A 19,664-nucleotide genomic window follows, 5' to 3' on the forward strand; every position below is an offset into this window, starting at 1 on the left:
CGTCAGAGTGATACCTCTCTCCTTCCTTTGTCAGGGGATCGTCTGTCTCAGGGTCAGTCACGTGGTATCCAGCAAGTTTCCGTGTTTACAGAGATGTGAGCAGAGACGGCGGCAGGTCGGTGTTTCTGGAGGATGGTGTACAGTCATGGCTTTTTTAAAGACGCAGGAGCGGACTAAAGAAAGGTTGGTGCTGCTGCTGGTGTTAACGAGACATTATTTCACTCGGTATTGTTGAGGGCTCAGTCTCAGCTCTGCGGCGGGTTGTTTGTGTCGGGCTGCAGACAGGAGTCCTGCTCCTCCTCAGGCCGGGACACTCACATAATGAGAGCTTCACTGTCAGCTGTCTGATGCACTCCTGCTATTAAAGGCACAATGAGACGCGTCTGTGAGGAGCAGGAAATTAGAGTCTGTAACCCAACACAGTCCAGTCTGCTCACTGTAACCTGTCAGGACATGTCTTATATATGTAAAAACATATTTTAAAGCACTGTATGACTTTCTATAACCTTCAGTAAACTCTCAGGCGGCCATTGTCCCCCTAAGACCATGTGTCCTCATATGACAAAGAAACATTTTGGGTTTACTTGACCTTATACTTCATTCTACTTCACTTAGACCTGTTGTCCACATTCATGGACACTTTTTGTGCCATCTAGTGGTAGTAAGAGCACACTACACTAATCCATGTAAAAACAAGATGGCAGCCATCTCTGTCAAGTCAGTCTGCAGCCGATCCCGACACAAAAGTGGACAAGGTCCAAAACCTGATCACATTTAATGATTGAAACTGGTTTATTTGTAGATTGATATGGCAACAAATTTGACCAATGTTAGCAACAGTAACGAGCGAAGACACTGTTAATCAAGAAGTAGTCGTTTGAGAACATTTAGACTGTATTGTCGTCTCGGTTGAAGACATTGAGACTTTGTAGTCTTGTTTGAGGACATTGAGACTTAGGGCCTGTCCCAATACCCACACTTCCCCTAGAAATACCCACTTGCACTTGGTTGTGTGTGTTCACGTTTAGGCTAGTGGTGTCCCAAAACAGAATTGAGGTAGTGGAAGTGGTTTCCAACACTTAAAACCTGCCCTAGATTCCAAGGAAGCCCCGACCCACACTTTCAACGAAGTGGAAGATGGAATTTCCCAGAACACCTTGCAAAGTCAGCAACTTTGACAAGTTTTGGTGGAAAACAATTTGTTACTCTACGATCGGAATGTAGGCTATACAAACAACAGATGGTTGGACTAGCGTAAACTCATCAGCAACTCGGTTGAACACAGCGTCAAAATATTTAAACAAATCGACTTACCCGAACAAAATCGATCAGAACTAGAAGACGTCGTAGGCGCCTCCTGTTTTCAGCATTTCTTCTCCGTTGATTCATCAGATGGAGAAGAATAAACATAGCACACGCCACAACACAAGCGCTGGAGCCAGCATTTTCAAACCTGAATGACTACCGGTATCTTGCATCGCTACTACACGTGACGTATGCCTGCACGTCGGCCACGCCGATTTGTATAAAGTGGTGTCTCTTTTCTTAGGGAAAGATCTCTATCCTAATATTTCTCACTTCCCTCATCAAGGGTTATCTCGCAAACGAGTGCATTGTCGTCTCGTTTGAGGACATTGAGACTTTATTGTCGTCTCGTTTGAGGACATTGGGACTTAATTATCGTTGACAATGTTTGTTTATTTATACTTATCGGGTCCTACTGATCCCAAACAGCTAGGAGAAATTAAAAATGCATACCAAACAAAAGTTCGAGTCTCAGGAGGATATTAGGGCTGGGCGATATTTCCTAAAAATCATGTCACGATATTTCACAGCTATGTCTCAATATTTTTAAATCTCCCTAAAAGCATTTCATTAATGCTCAGACTGCAAGATAAAATTGAACGTAACAATATTTCTGACCAAATACCCTCTGTGATGTGACAAAGTTGTAGGAATGACTAATGTTGATGATGTCATCTCACACTCCTCTGTTGTCTTTCCTCAGATTTTCTCTGCTGTTGCTGGATCTGGAGGAGTATTACTTTGAGCAGCACACTGCGTACCATGTGACCACCAGCTCAAAGAAGGAGAGGTAATTCAGATTAACATCATCAACTCATAACATCAGTGACTTCACCATATGTGACTGTATGAATGTGGTTTCTCTGTGAATCTTTAGCATAGTGGCCATCTCCTCGGTTACTTAGTTTGTGAGTTGTCTCGGCTCTGACTCGTGTTTCTGTTCCTTTCTTGGAGATCCACAGTACTCACATGAGACAGGGAAGAAGCTGAACAAGGTTTATTGACAATAGTCCTTCCAAAATTACATCTTGTACAGTCCACTACAGTCTCTATGTCATTTTTCTACATATATAATATAGTATTCTATGATATGTGATAATCCTGACCACCATGTGGTGATGCCAAACCTCAGTAATGTCTAAAAACCAGAATAAGTTGTTAACTGTGCAGATATGCCTGCAGGACTTTGTTGTACTTATCAGGTGTTTGCAGTTTGCAGGTACTGATATGTGGACAAAGTCTTAAAAGCTTGAGGCGGTTGTGTCAGCCTGTGAGAAGCAGCTGTTCAAACATCGATACTTGCTATGGAGGTCTGAGCAAACCAGAGAACAGTAACAAGCCTCTCAGAACAACAGTAGTCAGACAGTTTTTTTATTGTCATGGTCAGTCTTATAAAGTGTATTTCACACGTCATACAGATCTGTATGACGTTGGTGTCTGATCATCTACAAGGTCCCTGTCTTACTTTAACCTTCAGGCATCCTGGAGCCTCCTCACATGCATGCAGACAGTGAAGGACTCTGAGGCCTCCGAAAGTATCTCAACCATGACCATGGATGAATCATACACCTTCATACAGTTACTATTATTCATGATGACATTCACATATTTTCATATATAGTTCATCATTTTTCCACAGCACAAAGCCAATGGATTATGTGTCCAATATGGAGAAGGGACAGGAGTGTCTGGGCTCAGCCTTAGAGATAGAGTGAGGAGTGAGGACATCAGGAGGAAGCTCGGAGTAGAGCTGCTGCTCCTTTGCGTAGAAAGGGGTCGCTTGAGGTGGTTCGGGCATCTGATCAGGATGCCTCTTGGGTGCCTCCTGTCAGAGGGAACACACTGGAGGGATTACCTCATCTGGCCTGGGAACACCTCAGTCCCCAAGAAATGGCTGGAAAGCGTCACTGGGGAGAGGGACTTCTGGGGTGCTTTGCTTGGCCTGCTGCCTCCGTGACTCGTCCCGGATAAGCCAATGAAGATAGATGGATGGATGGATTGATTGATTGATGCCAGAAGACGTGTTCTCACACTGACATGTGATATGAACTTTACACTGAACTTTACACTACATGTCAGAGTCGTCTTGAACAGTGGTTCCCAACTGGTCCAGCCTTGGGGTCCAGATTTCTCCTTAGTCTTTCGTTCAAGGTCCACACAGTCTAATATAATCAGCGTCATACTTGTGTTTGACCATGTCCTCGAACTAGTTTGCTGTCTCTGTCAAGTAGCTGTCCATTAGTCACTCACTCTACAGCAGGAAACAGCACTTCGAAAATAAAATCTGTGTGCCACAAAGTCACTGTACTTCAAAATAAAGTGTGTTTTATATAAACGTGACGGGCTCGTGAGTAGGGCTGGACGGTATGGCCTAATATCAATATCACGGTATTATTTTGGGGGGATGCGGCGACGGCATGATATCGCGGTATCGTCTTCTCTCTTTTTTTTTATACCTTAAATAAAACAATTTAAAAAGCCATACAAGTCTAGGATGAAAACTAATCCATCTATTGTTGTGCATGAAACGTTTTACAGTATGTAAATGTTAGAGGGAAGAGGGAGGGCCGGCGGCTCCCGGGCCCCCTTCTCCCGCGAGCCTGGGTTTGGGGTGGTCGGCCAGGCCACCTCCATCACATACACGTAGCGAGGGAGGTGCATGAGGCAGGCCGGCTGGCGGCACATTGATTGCACTTGGTCAATTTATAATATTGCTTCTTAAAACTGTTGTCTGAATTCATTCTGGCTCAGGAGAAAATATATATTTTTAGCAAGCTAGCATTTAATTAGCATTTGTTTCCCTGACTTTTCTAAAAGGACTGCTAATAATGTCTTTTTACTATACTGGTTTCTTTGTTATGTAGCGTATTCATTCATGTATCAGGTTATATTTGTGTTATTCTTTACTGCAGTTAATGTGGATATATTTAAGAGTCTTGTGTCTAAGAGTGCTAACATGCTAACGTTAGCTGTTTTCCTTACAGAAAAGTCAGAGGCTCGTTCAAGATCTGCTCCAGATCTGTCATATTTGATCCAGATGATCTTGGAGAGCCAATTTTAAAGGTTTGTTTTAATAATATTTTATGTATAGTATGTCTTTTAACTCTTGCCACCAGATGTTTTTTTCCAACCCAAAAATGAGGGAAGAGAAGAGAGAGAGAAGTTTCCATAAATTTATAACCAAGTACCCGGATACTGATATTGCAGCAATATTATGGGGTGACTGTTGGTGCTTTTGGAGGAAGAAGAATCAGTAATGTGGATATAATGACTGAGTGTATGAAGGAAAATAATAAAATAGCTAGAACATTAGAAAATGAGTTCAGAAAATTACATTACTTTACTGTAATTCAGCCTTTAAAGCCAGGAAAAGACAACAGTTCAGATTTTATGTATCGAAAACCTAAGACAAAATCTAGTCTCATGTCATGAAATCAAATATTGCCCATCCCTTTTCTACTGTGCATGTTTTGCATGGACGTGTTATTGTACTTTGTGTGTCTGTTTTCCTGTAGATGTAGTACCCAGGTCTTTGTAAATCATGGTTCATAATAATTCGTTGCTGTTTCTGCAGATTCCTCTTCGAGACTGTAAGAAGATCGAGTTCATCGAGAGAGAGAACAACCCCTTCAACGAGTGAGTTGGTTTCATCTTCAGCGGACACGTTCAGCTCACACACTGTTGTTTACTCAGACTGTCGAACTGGTCTGGTGACTTTGAAATGTTGTGCAAATGTTAACTAAACCTGGATGCCAATATTGAAACCAACATCTACAAATGATTGAGTGTACTGCATCGAATTACTTAGACTTAACATAGACTGTGATACTGCTTTCAGGTGACATCGCCAGGTAGTTCAGTTTGGAGCAGATTTGATGTTGGTTATTGTATGTTTTTCAGAAGAATCGCTAAAGTCATTAGCAGATTTTTTCATTTTTGATTTAGTTTAGGTTGAAACTTTTGCTTTAAATCTTACCAAGTGATGAATTACTGTGATGTTTTAACTTTTTTGTGTTTTACTCATAGGCCAAGACCATCTGCCCTCTCTATTCAGTGTGTTCAGGTGAGTCATCTTCAGAATCTCTTCTTTTATTTGACATGTTGATCTTCAGAGTCCTCTTGATCTGTTGAACTGTAATTAATGGTGATAGTTTGTTTCATTCGTCTTTTATTGTCCAGATTTATTATCTTTAATGGTTTCAGCAGTGTTATTTGTCATGATGGCTTTTCAAAGTAAAACCCAACTTTCACTTCCTCTTTAAATTCAGGTTATTTACATCAAAGAGAGCAACGTCATAGCACCTTACAGAAATGAAAGGGTGAGTCAACTGAAGCTCGACGGGGGTTTTCCTCTGATGTTTTTTATATGCCAGGAGCTGTTTCCAGAGAATGGACTGTGCTCTTTATGTTTCTGTTTGTTCTCAGTGTGAAAATCTGTTCATGCAAATCTACAATTTATCATAGTTTAGTCTGGTTTTAATTTTCTCTACTTGTAAACATGTGGAGGGTGATGGTCCTGTTGAGTGTAAAGCGGGATTTGTACTTAGGCGTCAAATCGACACCGTACCTATGGTGTCGATGCTCTGCGTCGATGTAGAGCCTACACCTTACCCTAAAGTGCACTTCCCCAGATATGTAACTACACGTCGCGGTGAAGCAGACCACCTGTCTATTTTTGTAAGCTGAAACCATTTCTCTCAGTGGAAACAAAGCTATTTTACTTTACTCACAGATAAAAACAATAAACTGTGAAGACAATAAATCCTCCACAAAAATAGCATTTTAAGTCTTGTGTGTGATTTATCCTGGCTTCATATGAGCAGAGGAAATCTCAGCTAGTCACTAGGCTAATTTATACAATGTAAAACGCCATAGACTTGTGCTAATAACGTTAGCATGTTATATTTGTTTGGAAAACATGTTTAGTATAAGACAGTTGTTTTGTCAGTGAACCTTGTGAGTTGTAATGGAGCCGAATTTTGTAACGTTACCTTTGTTAAATGTTGCTGTTGTCCCTGACTTTATATGAGAAGAGGAAAAGTCCACTAGCCACTAGGCTAATTTATACAATGTAAAATGCCATAGGCTTGTGCTAATAATGTTAGCATGTTGTATTTGTGGGGAAAATGTGTCCAGATAAAGACAAGTGTTTGTCTGTGAATGCTGCGAGTTATAGTGAAGCTGATTTGTGTACTTGTGTGTGAAATTGTCTCTATTAAGCCATGTTTAATGTGTGTTTAATGTGTGTTATGGGTGTGTTTTGAGTCAACTAAACTTTACAGCACTTCACAGAAACCCCACTGCTGACTAGTGTTTTGGAGGTGTAACTGCAGAGTGACACAGACGCACCACACAAATATAAATGCTCACAACGGTGTGCGTAGGCTCTGCTTAGAGCTGACGCACAAGTATAAATCCTGCTTAAATAGTGTGTGAAAAACAATTAGTCACACTTGACTTCTTGCAGCCTCTCACAGAATGTGGATTTTAGCTATTTGGAAACTTTGCTCTTCCAGGCATCGCACTAGGCTTCACGTCGTGTGGTCATGCTTATCCTCACACTACAACACAACTTCTCACCCATTATGTCAAAATTAAGATCTATAATGAGTTGGTCGAATACATTTCAAGAAAAAAAATGAGTGCTGAGAGCTCGGAAAAGGCTCCAGATTTGCTCATCTATTCAACTTCTTAAACTTCTCTCATCACTTTGATAGGGGGCGAAGAAAGTGACTTTTCAGTTGGAGGGTTGGAGTAAAACAGAAGATGTCGTTCAGACATTACTTCAGGTACGTCAGCTACTCCTAAACAATAGTTGCTGCAGCAGTGGGAGATAAAGTCACACCCACTGAGTGTGTTTGTTTGAATAAACTGAGCTGTTAGATGGAGCTTGACTCAGGAGTACATGAATTTGGATATTTGCAGCTTTGGTATGTGTTGGTGTTGCTCCACTTATTTTTGACTGGTGAAATTTGCAGCTCCACAGGGCGTCCTGTCTGGAGAAACTTGGAGACCAGACTGCAATGGTGAGTCAGTTGGTGTTAAAGTTCAAACACACAGTGGGCATCTAAAGCCTGGGATATTATGAGTGATGATAATCAGAAGTGTTAAAGATCCACTCTGCTTGAATCGTACTTCCTTCAGTTCATGATTATTTTTTTAAACTGTTGCATTGCATCATATAATCTGTGATCAAACATACAGTTCTTGTGTTTTTCCAGATTGCAGCCAATTTACAGTCACGACTGGCGAGGACGTCCTTCGACAAAAACTGGTATGTTGACTTAAAAAGAAGTGCTTTAAAACATTTATAGTTTTAGTATTAATATGTTGGAGTATGCTGCTGGTAAAGATGACATTAGGACTCTGGTGTGAAGCTTTCAGAGTGTTGCTGAGAAGCCTCACATGGAGTGCGCGGTGGAGATGGTCACGCCTCTCGTGTCCAATCCCGGCCACGTCTGCATAACAGATGAAAGCCTCTACTTCCAGCCTCTCAATGGATATCCGGTGAGCCGCCACATCTGAGTGGACATGCTGAGCTTTGTTATTGAGCTGCGGTAATAAAATAACATCATGTTTCTATGGCTTGTCATTTCAGGAGCAGGTGATTCAAATCAAACTCCACAGAGTGAGGAGAATCTACAAGAGACGGCATGGACTCAGACCTCTGGTGAGTACAGCTAGTCAGTGTGAGTCAGTATATAATAATGTAGGCAGGAAGGGTCTAATAATTTCAAATCCTCATGTTTGTGCTCATGTTTCTCCTCACCCAGGGTCTGGAGGTGTTCTGTACTGAGAACGATTTCTGCTCTGACATCTACCTGAAGTTTTACAACACGGCCGACAGAGATGAAATCTACTATTACATCGCCACTTTCCTGGGTGAGAAAACTTCAGGCTGTTTGTGAATCTGTTTCAGAGAGTCTTGACTTCCTAAATGATCTTGAGTCTTAAAAACAAGGTCAACAGTATTGATGATCAAGTCTCATGGATGTAAGTTAGTTTCTCTGTGTGCTGCTTTTCCTTTTTTGCAGACTCTGAAAGTTTTGTATTGATTGAATCTGTCTTTCATTTCAACACTAATGGCCTTCAAAGACAGTTTCAGCTCTTAGCATTGATCCAAATATTGGCGTTCACCTTTGGAAACCATTACTGATAAAACCACGTAAAACATGACTGATTGAACCCTGCTGTCTTTCAGAGAACCACATGACGGAGCACACAGCAGAGAGTTACATGCTGCAGTGGCAGCGCGGCCACCTGAGCAACTACCAGTACCTCCTTCACCTCAACAACCTGGCTGACCGCAGCTGCAACGACCTCTCCCAGTATCCCGTCTTCCCCTGGGTCATCGCTGACTATGCCAGCGCGCAGCTGGGTGAGTTAATATCAAAGATTAATTTACATAACATGTTACTGCAGAGGCCCAGTGTGATCAGGATCAGAGCCCAGCTACCTTACAATTGTTCTCATATCTGATATTATGTGTTTGAAGTGTTTGGCATTATAAAACATAGTGAGAGGAGCAGTAATGGTTTCACTCTCACTGTTGCGGCTCATATTAGACATGCATCAGTAGTCAACTGTCAGAACTGCTTTCTCTGTTTCACAGATATGACAAATGCTGCCACGTTCAGGGACCTGGGCAAACCTGTGGGAGCCCTAAACAAGGAGCGACTAGACCGACTGCTGGTGAGACTCTGCTGCTTCTGTGTATTTTTTTATATGTAACCCAGTGACTGGATGGACAGCAGCAAACCACTATTTACTATGTAAAGATATCGTGGAGTAATGTGGTAGACGGTCCGACTGCATGTGCTTGTTAGTGCATGTGGGTCTCGGTGAGTGTGTCCCTCTGGCTGGCTATTTGCCGTCTCTCTGCACTGCGCTCGTGTGGCAGTTACAGTTGATAATGCTGTCCTGACCTGAAAAAACGGACTCGGTGTGCAAAGGCCTTTACTCAAGGTAGCAATGTGCTTCATTTGGTCGCCTGTCAATGCTGTCAAATCCCTTTTACCCACTCAAGTTGCTCTGAATAGAGTGAAACACAGGAAACACCAGGTTTACGTAATTGTTTACGTTACATGACAAACTTTCTTGGGGCTATGTTAGAATGGAATTACATGATCGTTGTTTTATTATGGATATATATCTGTAGTTAATATTTGCTACATATTGTTTCTTTGCTGTGAGTGTCAGTAAACATCAGTTAACAGAGTTGTTGTGTCCACAGGCTCGCTACAGAGGCATGCCTGAACCTCGCTTCATGTACGGCAGTCACTACTCATCCCCAGGCTACGTCCTCTTCTACCTGGTCAGAGTCGGTATGTCACACGCTTCATCACACAAGCTACAGTGTGTATGGAAGCACAGAACACACAGTGTACATTCAGTGTGTCACACACTTTCTCTTTTTGTTTGCATGCTTGTCTATGCTGCAAGAACACTGTCTCTGTCTCTCTGACACACTGGAGACAGACCATTAATAATAAATCAAATGCACGTTTCTGGGTTTCTTTTTTAATCTCTGTGGAGCAACTTTCAGAGCAGCTGTTTATGTGTTACACTATAGCAGTCTAACGTATCATCACACAAATATAAATGTATTCCGGGACTCAGACCCTGTTTATGTGAAGCTGCCATCTTTGCTTCTGCTGAAAATTGGAGCTAATATTGTGTTAATGCTTTCTGTCCTCTCCCCTGCAGCTCCAGAGCACATGCTGTGTCTCCAGAACGGACGCTACGACCACGCTGATCGCATGTTTAATAGGTACGTTATTTCTGTCGAATCAAACACTCTTATGTACCATGCTGAATTTCTGTTCTCTTATCTTGTCTGTCACCACGACACATTTGATAAACCTTGAATTTTTAGGATGACGTGTCAATGATAAGAATATTTATTGATCCCATACTGTGTTAGATGTTTATTTTTGACACAGTTTATGAATATTATCAGGGGAGAAAACTAATTAACACATGAAAAATGATTTCACATGTTGGTATTAACAGCCCTGTTTTGATTTCTTACAGCATAGCTGATACATGGAAAAACTGCTTAGAGGGGGCAACTGACTTCAAAGAGGTAAAATATGACTCAGCTGTGTATTATGTCAGTGAGACACTACTGCTGTCTTCACCAGATATTTTCCTGCAAGTGAAGAGTTTGTGCTGTCAGTACAGACATATCAGAGTTGCACACCAACATGAACATAGTCATCGGTGTAAAATGATCCTTATACAGTATCCATGCTGCCATCTTCACTTTTATGTACTGTGTCTCCCTGACAAAGCAGTATCTAGAGTGTCTTCATATGTTTTCTGTGGAAGTGTTTCATGACTTGTCTGCTTTGTGTGAATGTCTTTGCACTAACGCAGCTGATTCCAGAGTTTTATGGGAACGACTGCAGCTTCCTGGAAAACAAACTGAATCTAAGTTTGGGCAGAAGGCAGAACGGAAGCTTAGTCAGTGACGTTGTTCTCCCACCGTGGGCCTCAGGTAACTTTCTGATCATGGTATGCATGTACAGACTGTATTAAAGAAGTGGACGTAGCTGCCGTGACGTCACCTTGTGGACTACAGTTTGGAAGCAGGAGTTCGGCATTTTGGCCATAGCCCTAAAGCATCCCCAGCTTTACCGTCTGTTTTACTTTAAATGGGACCATAATTTACAAAATGAGCATCATGCTGTGTTGAAGAAGACTTGAACCTAGCGACTGGGACCATAAACTCATCAGGAAAATGTTTACTGAGTAAATAAATTAAGTGACAAGTGGGGTCGTTTTCTTACTGACTCCAGTGGAGTGGCCCCCTGCTGGCCATTAGAAGGACTACCATGTTAAAGCACTTCATCTTTGGCTTTATTTTTCAGACCCCAAGGCTACGTCCACTATTTTATGCAGTCTGTGTCTGCATGTGAACTCTGTTGGATCCAGGTGTCATTTCCTCTGCTTCACCTTACTCTGTCCTGTTTGTCTTGACTCCAGATACCAGTGATTTTCTTCAGAAGCACAGGACGGCTCTGGAGAGTCAGTTCGTGTCGGAGCACCTTCACGAGTGGATCGACCTGGTGTTTGGCTTCAAACAGAGAGGCAGTGAATCTGTCGCGGCCCACAATGGTAAAATAACCGCCATCTGTTGTCAACATGACACCAGCCAAAACTGGACAAAGACTCATATTTATCTCTTTGCCTTTCAGTGTTTCACCCACTGACTTACGAAGGAGGCATCGACTGCGACAGGTACCCAAGAACAACACTCGCAAATCACTGTTAAAAATATTTAACATTACACTGTGGAGCTGACTTTCCATTTCTCTGCGAAGCATCGAGGACCCCGACCAGAGGATCGCCATGCTGACGCAGATCCTGGAGTTCGGCCAGACGCCCAAACAGCTGTTCACCATCCCCCACCCTCAGAGGATCACACCCAGGTTTCACAACATAACTCGGAGCCCCAGCAGCAACTCAACAGTCAGTGAACTGTCTCCAGGTAGGACTGCAGAAACACACACACAGTTAAAAAGAATCAAAGCAGCTTGTGAACAAGGCTGCTCTTTCAAATTTAAGGTCGTGTTATGATATTTGTAAACCGACTAATGGTGCCGACGATGATTCACACCTCAAAGTGCAGGTTTCTTTGAATAATGCAGCACTTGACTCGTGCAGTTTGGGAGGGAATTTGTATTTCAGTGAATCCTCCCTGTTCGAGTAGTGTGCACCCAAACCATTTTTTTTAACCAATAAAGTCACAAACAGTGTCATAATCTGCTGATTTATTTTATTTCCAGTGATTAATATCATCATAGTAAATGTGCATAAGCAGCATCCAGCACCATCTAACACATAAAAGTGTCATTTTGGTCTCCATATACCCGTACTGCAGTTATCCCTGTGTGTCTTTGCAGCCTCTCCGAGCGAGGACTCGTCCTTCGAGGACCTGACCGAGGAGAGCAGGAAGTTAGCCTGGGCAAACATGGGAAATCTGAAACCCATCTCCAGCCACAAGATCCATAAAGAGTAAGTCAGGATGGCTGCAGTAATGACAAAGCACGAATATAATTGCAGTGCTGGTCCACTTACAGCTGAAATGAAAGCTCTGTTGAAAATATGAGGAAGTGCATGCAAAGCTCGAAGGCGGCAGGCAGCTGCAGGAAGGAAAATAGAAACCTATTAAAATGTATTGTGAGGTCACTGTCTGTTCTGTCTTCAGTAATTGTAGTGTGACTGCTACATTAAGCTAAGCACATCCTCCCCTCTGCATTTGTCTTGTAGGTATTTATACATGTGTTCTGTCTGTGTGTTGAATGTGCAGGGCTGTGACGGGCATCGCCGTGACTCGAGATGGAGCAGCTATTTTCTCCACATCTCAAGGTCTGGAAAATATCTTAACATCTTAAATCTGAGACAAATATTGATCACTGTAGAGGTCCGAACAGGATCAAAAGACAGATCTGCAGTGAAGTGTCACCTGATCAACTCTAATCCAGTGGATCCCAACTGGTCCAGATTCCTCCTTCGTCATTAGATCAAGGTCCACAGTTTAATGTACTCTGTGTCATAGTTGTGTTTGGCCATGTCATCAAGCTAGTTTACCGTCTCAGTCAAGTAGCTGTCAGTTAGTCACTCACTCTACAGCAGGAAATGCACTTCAAAATAAAAGCTCTGTGGCAGAAATTCACTGTACTTCAAAATAAAGTGTGTTTCTTATGGTCCATTCAGAATAGACCTGTGAACCAGAGTCAGACTTGTTTTGTAATGTATTATGGTTTAAAGCACAACAGTCTAGATGACTGTTTTGTGGGGCACAGGCACAGGAGGCATGAATATGAAATATACTTTAAAATTACTCTTTGTTAAAACCATGCTTGATTCATAGATTAAAAGTAAAACCTCTACAGTTCTGACAGCTCCTCCTCAAAATGGTTTACTGATATTGAGCACTATTAAATTGACAGTCACCCCATACAATATTGACAAAATTGAAATTATATTAGTATGAGTTAATATGCCTGTAGAAAACTGCAGGTTCCCATGTCTTGTTAGATATAGAGAAGAAAGTATTATCAACTTGTATGTTTGTAATAAGTGCATAAACAAGTAAAAAAAAAAACAGTAAATAATTTTATAAATAGTGCTATAAAATATTAGTGATTAAAAAACTGTTAAAAACACACCCACACAGGAATCAGTTGCCTCGAACACGTTGATGTGTTTCTTCTATATATCTGTGATTTGTCAGCATGAAAATGGTTGTCTAAATAAAAAACACCAATAATGAAATAATGATATAATTGAATTATTAAAATTATTTTGATTTTATTTTAATAGCTCAGAGGTTTGGCTTTTTTTTTTTTATTTTTTATTTTTTTAAGTAATAAAGCTTCGGACTTTGGGGCCTGTCCTGCAGGTGGATCCTCAATCCTAATTTATATAATTTTTTGGGCTTGTTTTATAATTTATTATATTTAGTGACATAGTGTGATTTAACTTTGTGGGCTTGACAGTATGGTAACTTTCTCTTTTTAAAAAAAAAAAAAAAAAAGTTTTAAGATTTATTTATTTTATTTTAATTTTTTTATTAACATTTCATGTTAATAAATGTCATGTTTGTATTTTTCTTTTATTTTTCTGTGTTTCTTTTGTCTGGTTTTTAGGGTGCTTTAAATTTATTGTCTATTGTTTTTTTCTTTTTAGGTTTTTTTTATTTTTTTTATAAATTAATTCAATCAATTTTATTTATAAAGCCCAATATCACAAATCACAGTTTGCCTCAGAGGGCTTTACAGCATACGACATCCCTCTGTCCTTAGGACCCTCGCAGCGGATAAGGAAAAACTCCCCAAAAAAACTTTTTAACGGGGGGAAAAAATAAAATAAAATAAAATATATTTATCTTTTATTATTATTATTATTAATTGATTTATCTTTCTTGTTCCTGTTGTGCTGTACGTACTCAGCTGTATCACTCTTTATTCCAGACTCCACACTTAAGATGTTTTCCAAAGAGCTGAAGGACTTCCAGAGGAGCATGTCCTTCTCTAACATGGTACAAAGCTGTATTTACTGTTTACCTCACTTCCTCTCTGATAATGTCAGACTCACTCTGAGCAGTAAATCACTCTGCTGTTTTTCAGGCATTATCTTCGTGTTTGATGTTGGCAGACGGTAAAACTGTGGTGTGTTCTTCCTGGGACAACAACGTGTATGTATATCATATATGAACATAATGATTTTCAAAACTATCTCCATGACGTCACACTGACCTGCGTGTTTCTCTCCCCTCAGTTATTTCTACTCCATCCCGTACGGCAGGCGGCAGGACACACTGATGGGTCATGATGATGCCGTCAGTCAAATGTGTTGGTTTGATGACCAGCTGTACACGGCGTCCTGGGACTCCACCGTCAAGGTAGAAACTAAAACTCTGCTGTTATTAAGCTATGACATTATCAGGCATTTTCATATCTGGACAAGTTGAGAGTCTGTAAAAATGCCAATAACACAACATGACGTCATTGTTGACAGATGTGGTGCAGATATTAGTTTTTATGTTTTTCCTGGGGTGTGTTGGTGTCTGATTGAGATGATGTTGTTATTCCACAGGTGTGGCAGTGTGCCTCTGAAAGCTCCTCCAGTCACAAGAGATCCCAGTTTCAGTTACTGGCTGAGTTGGAACATGATGCTGGGGTGAGTGCACAGATGTTAGCTTTGTATTTAAACATCCCATATTATAAAAAAAATGTTTGATTTCCATGTCCTTTGTAAAATATGTTAATAGTATGAAAAGGGTCAGTCCACAGAGAAATGCTCACAGACTGTATCAGAAACTGTGGCTTTAAACGAGCTGACGGGACTTCTGTGAAGTTGTGATGTCACAACTAACGGCCAGTTTCAAGCTTAAACATAAACTGAATGATTTGGTCCCTTTGACAGGAAGTAAACATGGACCCAAGCTGTTGCCTAGCAATGCAGTTACAGTGAAACAGTCTTGACTTTAGTAACACAGAAGAAATAAAATGTGGTGAAGCCTGAGTCTGAACGCTGAAACGTCTCTTACGTGCATGTACAGGTGAACACCATCGGTCTGAATCCAGCGGGGACTCTGATGGTGTCCGGCTGTAAAGATGGGACCGTCACCATCTGGGACACCGGCAGCTACGGGACGCTGCAGCAGGTCCACTGCTGCCACACTGGAACCATCCATCACATGGCCTTTAGCCCTGGTATGTGTCAAAGAACCTGACCTAATGTGAAACTGGTGTGTGTTATGAGTTATCTGAGGGAGCTTCTTGATTGGTTTATCAGAGCAGCCTTTCAGTTGGTGCAGTATAAATGTTGCCTTCAAGGGTCAGTGCTGAGAATTGTTTTGTTTTGCACCTACAGACTAACTTTATCACACTGCAGCCAAGTGGCCGGCTGCGCTTTTATTTGTGTTGCTGTGAGTCATTACTGTAGGAGAGAGAACGGCAACAGTACATCTCCAGCAGCGCTCTTTGCTCCATTATACCTCATTATAAAGTCCTGGAAATCTGTGTTGTAGAACTTTGTCTCTAAGCCCTATAAAAACATGGTTATATGACAGTCTGCTAGTCGGCCATTTTCTCTTGCATTACTAGTTTTCAAAGCTGAACTTGAGAAATTACATCACGACATTTCAAAGATCCGAGTGACCCAGACACCATGACTAAAGCGATGATTCTGGTTTTTACATCCTCAGATAGCCGACACGTCCTCAGTGTCGGTGCCGACTCCTGCATGAAGGTTATTGACGTCCAGACGGGAATGGTGATCTCATCTGTGAAAGCTGAGGAGGAGCAGAGGTGAGGTCGCTCAGTCACAGTTATAAAGCTCACAGCATTTAAAGCTCCTTATAAAGCCAGAGAGTCACATATATAATTGAGAATGTATGTTATAAATCTTATTTTCATAAGTAGGTTTCTTTGAGCTACACTGTACATATAAGGGATTAGACTGCACTGCAGTACAGGTATTTAGGTCAAATAGTTTCTACATAGTTTCAGCCAGAGGTGGGAGTAAGTCACACAGTAACAAGCTTCCTAGAGGAACAGCAATGGAGACTGGGGCTCTGACATCATAATGTAGCCCTACAGCTCTAAAGGGCTCTGAAGTGAAACAGGAGCCACTAACTTAACTAATACGTTAGCTACACAGACACTGATGTGATGTGGCTTGTGTTTGAGCTCTCACACCTCAGCTCTTGGCTGTTTAAAATAAAAACTGATTCACTTTGCTGACTGATGCTACAAGTCAAACGTGTGTGTGGGTCCAGGTGTTTCTGCTGGGACGGGCACTCGGTGCTGTGCGGGGGAAAGTCAGGTGACCTCCTGCTGTGGGACCTGCTCAGCAATACAGTCACCCAGAGGATCCCTGCACACTCAGGTACACCTCATCTTCTCACATTCAACAGCTAGTATAGTAAATATTCTATTTGCTTCTTATATTGAGTCACTCACAACAATATTTCAACTTTTTACCTTTTACTTTTTTTTTTTACCAAATGTGACAAAGATTTTTTATAACTCTCACTGTATCCTGACAGCAGTACATGGGGCAGACAGTCTGTGAAAACAATCATGCTCCTTTGCCTCCTCATAGTTTGTTTCAGCTTGACTGATTCCAACATGGCAGCAGGGTCTCAAATGTTCTCATTTGACAGCTAAACAGTACACTAAAATATGTTTCTGAAAACATCTGAGGCGAGAAAAAGGCAGTGCAGTAACACAATCTTGACTCATACTTGAATCAAGTTTGACAGTGTGACTGCAGTTAACGAGCAGCGACTGAGACACAGCCCACCTGAGCTTTAACTGAGCCTTTGTACCATTTCCTCTAGGTATTAATCAGGGCTGCCCCCTGAATAAGAATTTTCCGAGTCGACCAATAGTCATCATTTAGGGCCATTAGTCGACTAGTCGCCAGCATGTTTATGATATTAATTTAATGATTAAATGATATATTTTGGTGGTTTGAGTTGAAGGTGTGAGAAAGAATAGTATCAGTAACATTGTTAACACTGTGCTACATTACAGAGAAATACAAAACCGTACTAATGAACCTTCATTAATATAGGCCTATATTTTATCTACAAGTGCACGTCACACACTGAGCGAGCCGCCTGTTAATGACGCTGTGGGCTAATGGGCATGTAGCTACTTCCATGTTTCAGATGATACGTCATGTTTGTAGTCGACCAATGAAGATGAGTTTATATATCACCTTGGGTTCGTCCTTCACCGTCTCAAAATGATCCCACACTTTGGATTTCCTGTCTGACACTAGAGGCTGTACCCATGGTGCGTCTTTAACCGCCTGTAATATGTGATTTATTTTGACAAGGCGCAGCTCCTTATAGAGTTTCACGATTGTTTCTTTTTTTTTTTTTTTTTAAATTGTCTGCGACTAAGCGACAAATGAAATCTTGCCGATTAACGTTTGGGCAGCCCTAGTATTTATGCTGCTTGCCAGTACCTGTAAATAAAGATCCTTGCAGTATGACTAAATGAGAGAAGTATGTACTTGTAAATGTCCACTGTAAACATGTTGTCTTTGCACAGGTGCTGTCACCACCATGTGGATGAGTGAGCTGTGCTCCACAGTGATCACAGGCGGAGAGGACAGACAGATCATCCTCTGGAAGCTCCAGAGTTAAAGGACCTTTTCTGCATGACCCATCTGCTGGGGAGACTTCCAGTGCAGTTTACAATACCGGCCAAGTATCCTGCAGACCACACGACCCAACCACAGTATCTGACTTTGAACAGAGACTCATGAAAGACTTGTGAGGAGCTGAAAACAAACTTTAAACGTACAGTATCACAGAGCAGTTGGAGGGAGAAGAGGACTTAAATCTCTCTCAGCTGTTCTCTAATGAAAAACCAACCAAAAGGTCACATACAGCCATGTTAGTTCATAGCTATCTGCATATTGAGAGAAAATGTCCAGTTGCAGTTTGTGCATGGGAGCAATTCAATTTGATTTAATTTATTTTATTATGCCCTCAGAGGGCTTCACAGCATACATATGACATCACTCTGTCTGTCCTTGGCAGATAAGGAAAAACAATAATGGTTGAAACCTCAGGAGGAGCAACTGAGGAGGGACCCCTCGTCCAGGACTGACAGATGTGCAATAGATGTCGTGTATCAGCATAATAAATGTTCAGTGATCCATATGACAAAATGATGCATTGAGACAGAAATAGAGAGGAAGAGGAGCAGGAAGCTGAAACCATGTAAACGCCTTATATTTCACTTCAGTTTTCTTATTTTAAATGTGTGTGGATTTTTTTTTTTTTTCTGTTATGCATCATGTTACATTACCTTTTTTAATTAGTGATCATGTCTCTGTAGATTTATGTGCAAGTGGACTTAAAAGCTTCAGGCTGCTCAGGTGTTATCATTATCCAAATAACACGCATCTCTAAAAGTAATCGTTCCTGTCTCGTGTTTGTTACCTTTTTTAAGGCCTCAGATTTCTAGAAAGCTAGTTATGATCAGCTTCACAGGCTGCAACCAGTTGTGGAAAGTGGAGGTGGAAAAAAGTAGTGACCATAAACTTGTCTTAAAAACATGAAAACATAAACCATTTCTCTGATGTCATAGGCAGTGCCATATGTTTCGAACACTAAATTCAACATATTCTCCAGCTCATCTGTGCGTTGTCGAGTGTTGGAGATATCGTCCGTAGAGATGTCTGCCCTCTCGAATATAATGGAACTAGATGGCACTCAGTTTGTGGAAGGAAGCGTACATCTACTCATGGACGAGAGTTTTGTGCTTATGACAGCGCGAGATTTAATGGCCTCTGCTGAGCTGCGGCTTTAGCTAGTTCGGTGGTGCTAGGTGAGCTAGCAGTAGATACACACTTCCCTCTGCACTGTGAAGTTGTGAGTTGTGCAAATTTGCAGGAAAGCCCAGTCAGTCGTCTTTCAACATTGGCAGTATAAAAACAAAATCGGGGAGTGCAGCAAAATGCCACCTACCTACTTTTGTTTATACAGAATGCGCCTTTTTCAGGGCAATGGGAGGCGTGAGCAAGTAACAAAACGTGTAGCTCAGCGTGTGACGTAACCAGTGACGTGGGAGTGAAGCCACGGCTCGTCAGTCCTTCAGCGATTCTCTCGTAAGTTGGTCCTTCACCGTCCTCGTCACTTGGCGATTAATGGCCTCTTCATTTGTGAGGACAAGGAGGGCGCACAATAGTATCTGCCATTTTTGCGTTTCCCTCTTGCTACTAGCTGCTCGCTAATTCCTGCTATCAGCTGTTTCCTGTTTATCCACCGCCAGTGGCTCGCACGTGTGTCGTCGTCAACAGCTCCTCCCACAAGTCATCAACAG

At 41.6% G+C, this 19,664-nt stretch overlaps 1 protein-coding gene across 1 annotated transcript; it reads left to right on the plus strand.

Annotated features, from left to right (window-relative positions):
• Positions 1–28: 28 nt before the first annotated feature.
• Positions 29–18,755, plus strand: nsmaf (neutral sphingomyelinase (N-SMase) activation associated factor). The gene is made up of 31 exons (XM_050056301.1): positions 29–183; positions 2,009–2,095; positions 4,290–4,368; positions 4,880–4,941; positions 5,332–5,368; positions 5,574–5,624; positions 7,023–7,094; positions 7,284–7,331; positions 7,527–7,579; positions 7,683–7,812; positions 7,904–7,975; positions 8,079–8,187; positions 8,507–8,683; positions 8,918–8,997; positions 9,539–9,629; positions 10,012–10,075; positions 10,339–10,390; positions 10,684–10,804; positions 11,293–11,424; positions 11,505–11,547; positions 11,631–11,797; positions 12,213–12,324; positions 12,620–12,678; positions 14,286–14,353; positions 14,442–14,509; positions 14,593–14,716; positions 14,911–14,994; positions 15,377–15,530; positions 16,025–16,127; positions 16,598–16,707; positions 17,883–18,755. The coding sequence occupies exons 1-31, from the start codon at positions 146–148 to the stop codon at positions 17,975–17,977; spliced, it is 2,742 nt and encodes a 913-aa protein (XP_049912258.1). The 5' UTR covers positions 29–145; the 3' UTR covers positions 17,978–18,755.
• The last annotated feature ends 909 nt before the right edge of the window (positions 18,756–19,664 follow it).

The sequence above is a fragment of the Epinephelus moara genome, chromosome 11 (genome assembly GCF_006386435.1).
Source record: "Epinephelus moara isolate mb chromosome 11, YSFRI_EMoa_1.0, whole genome shotgun sequence".
NCBI lineage: Eukaryota > Metazoa > Chordata > Actinopteri > Perciformes > Serranidae > Epinephelus > Epinephelus moara.

Bases quoted from the DNA above. Each gene is read 5' to 3' on its own strand.
- nsmaf (XM_050056301.1), top strand. From the start codon at position 146: ATGGCTTTTTTAAAGACGCAGGAGCGGACTAAAGAAAG. The intron at 184-2,008 runs GTTGGTGCTGCT...GTCTTTCCTCAG, and splicing joins CAGGAGCGGACTAAAGAAAG to ATTTTCTCTGCTGTTGCTGG. The intron at 7,332-7,526 runs GTGAGTCAGTTG...GTGTTTTTCCAG, and splicing joins TTGGAGACCAGACTGCAATG to ATTGCAGCCAATTTACAGTC.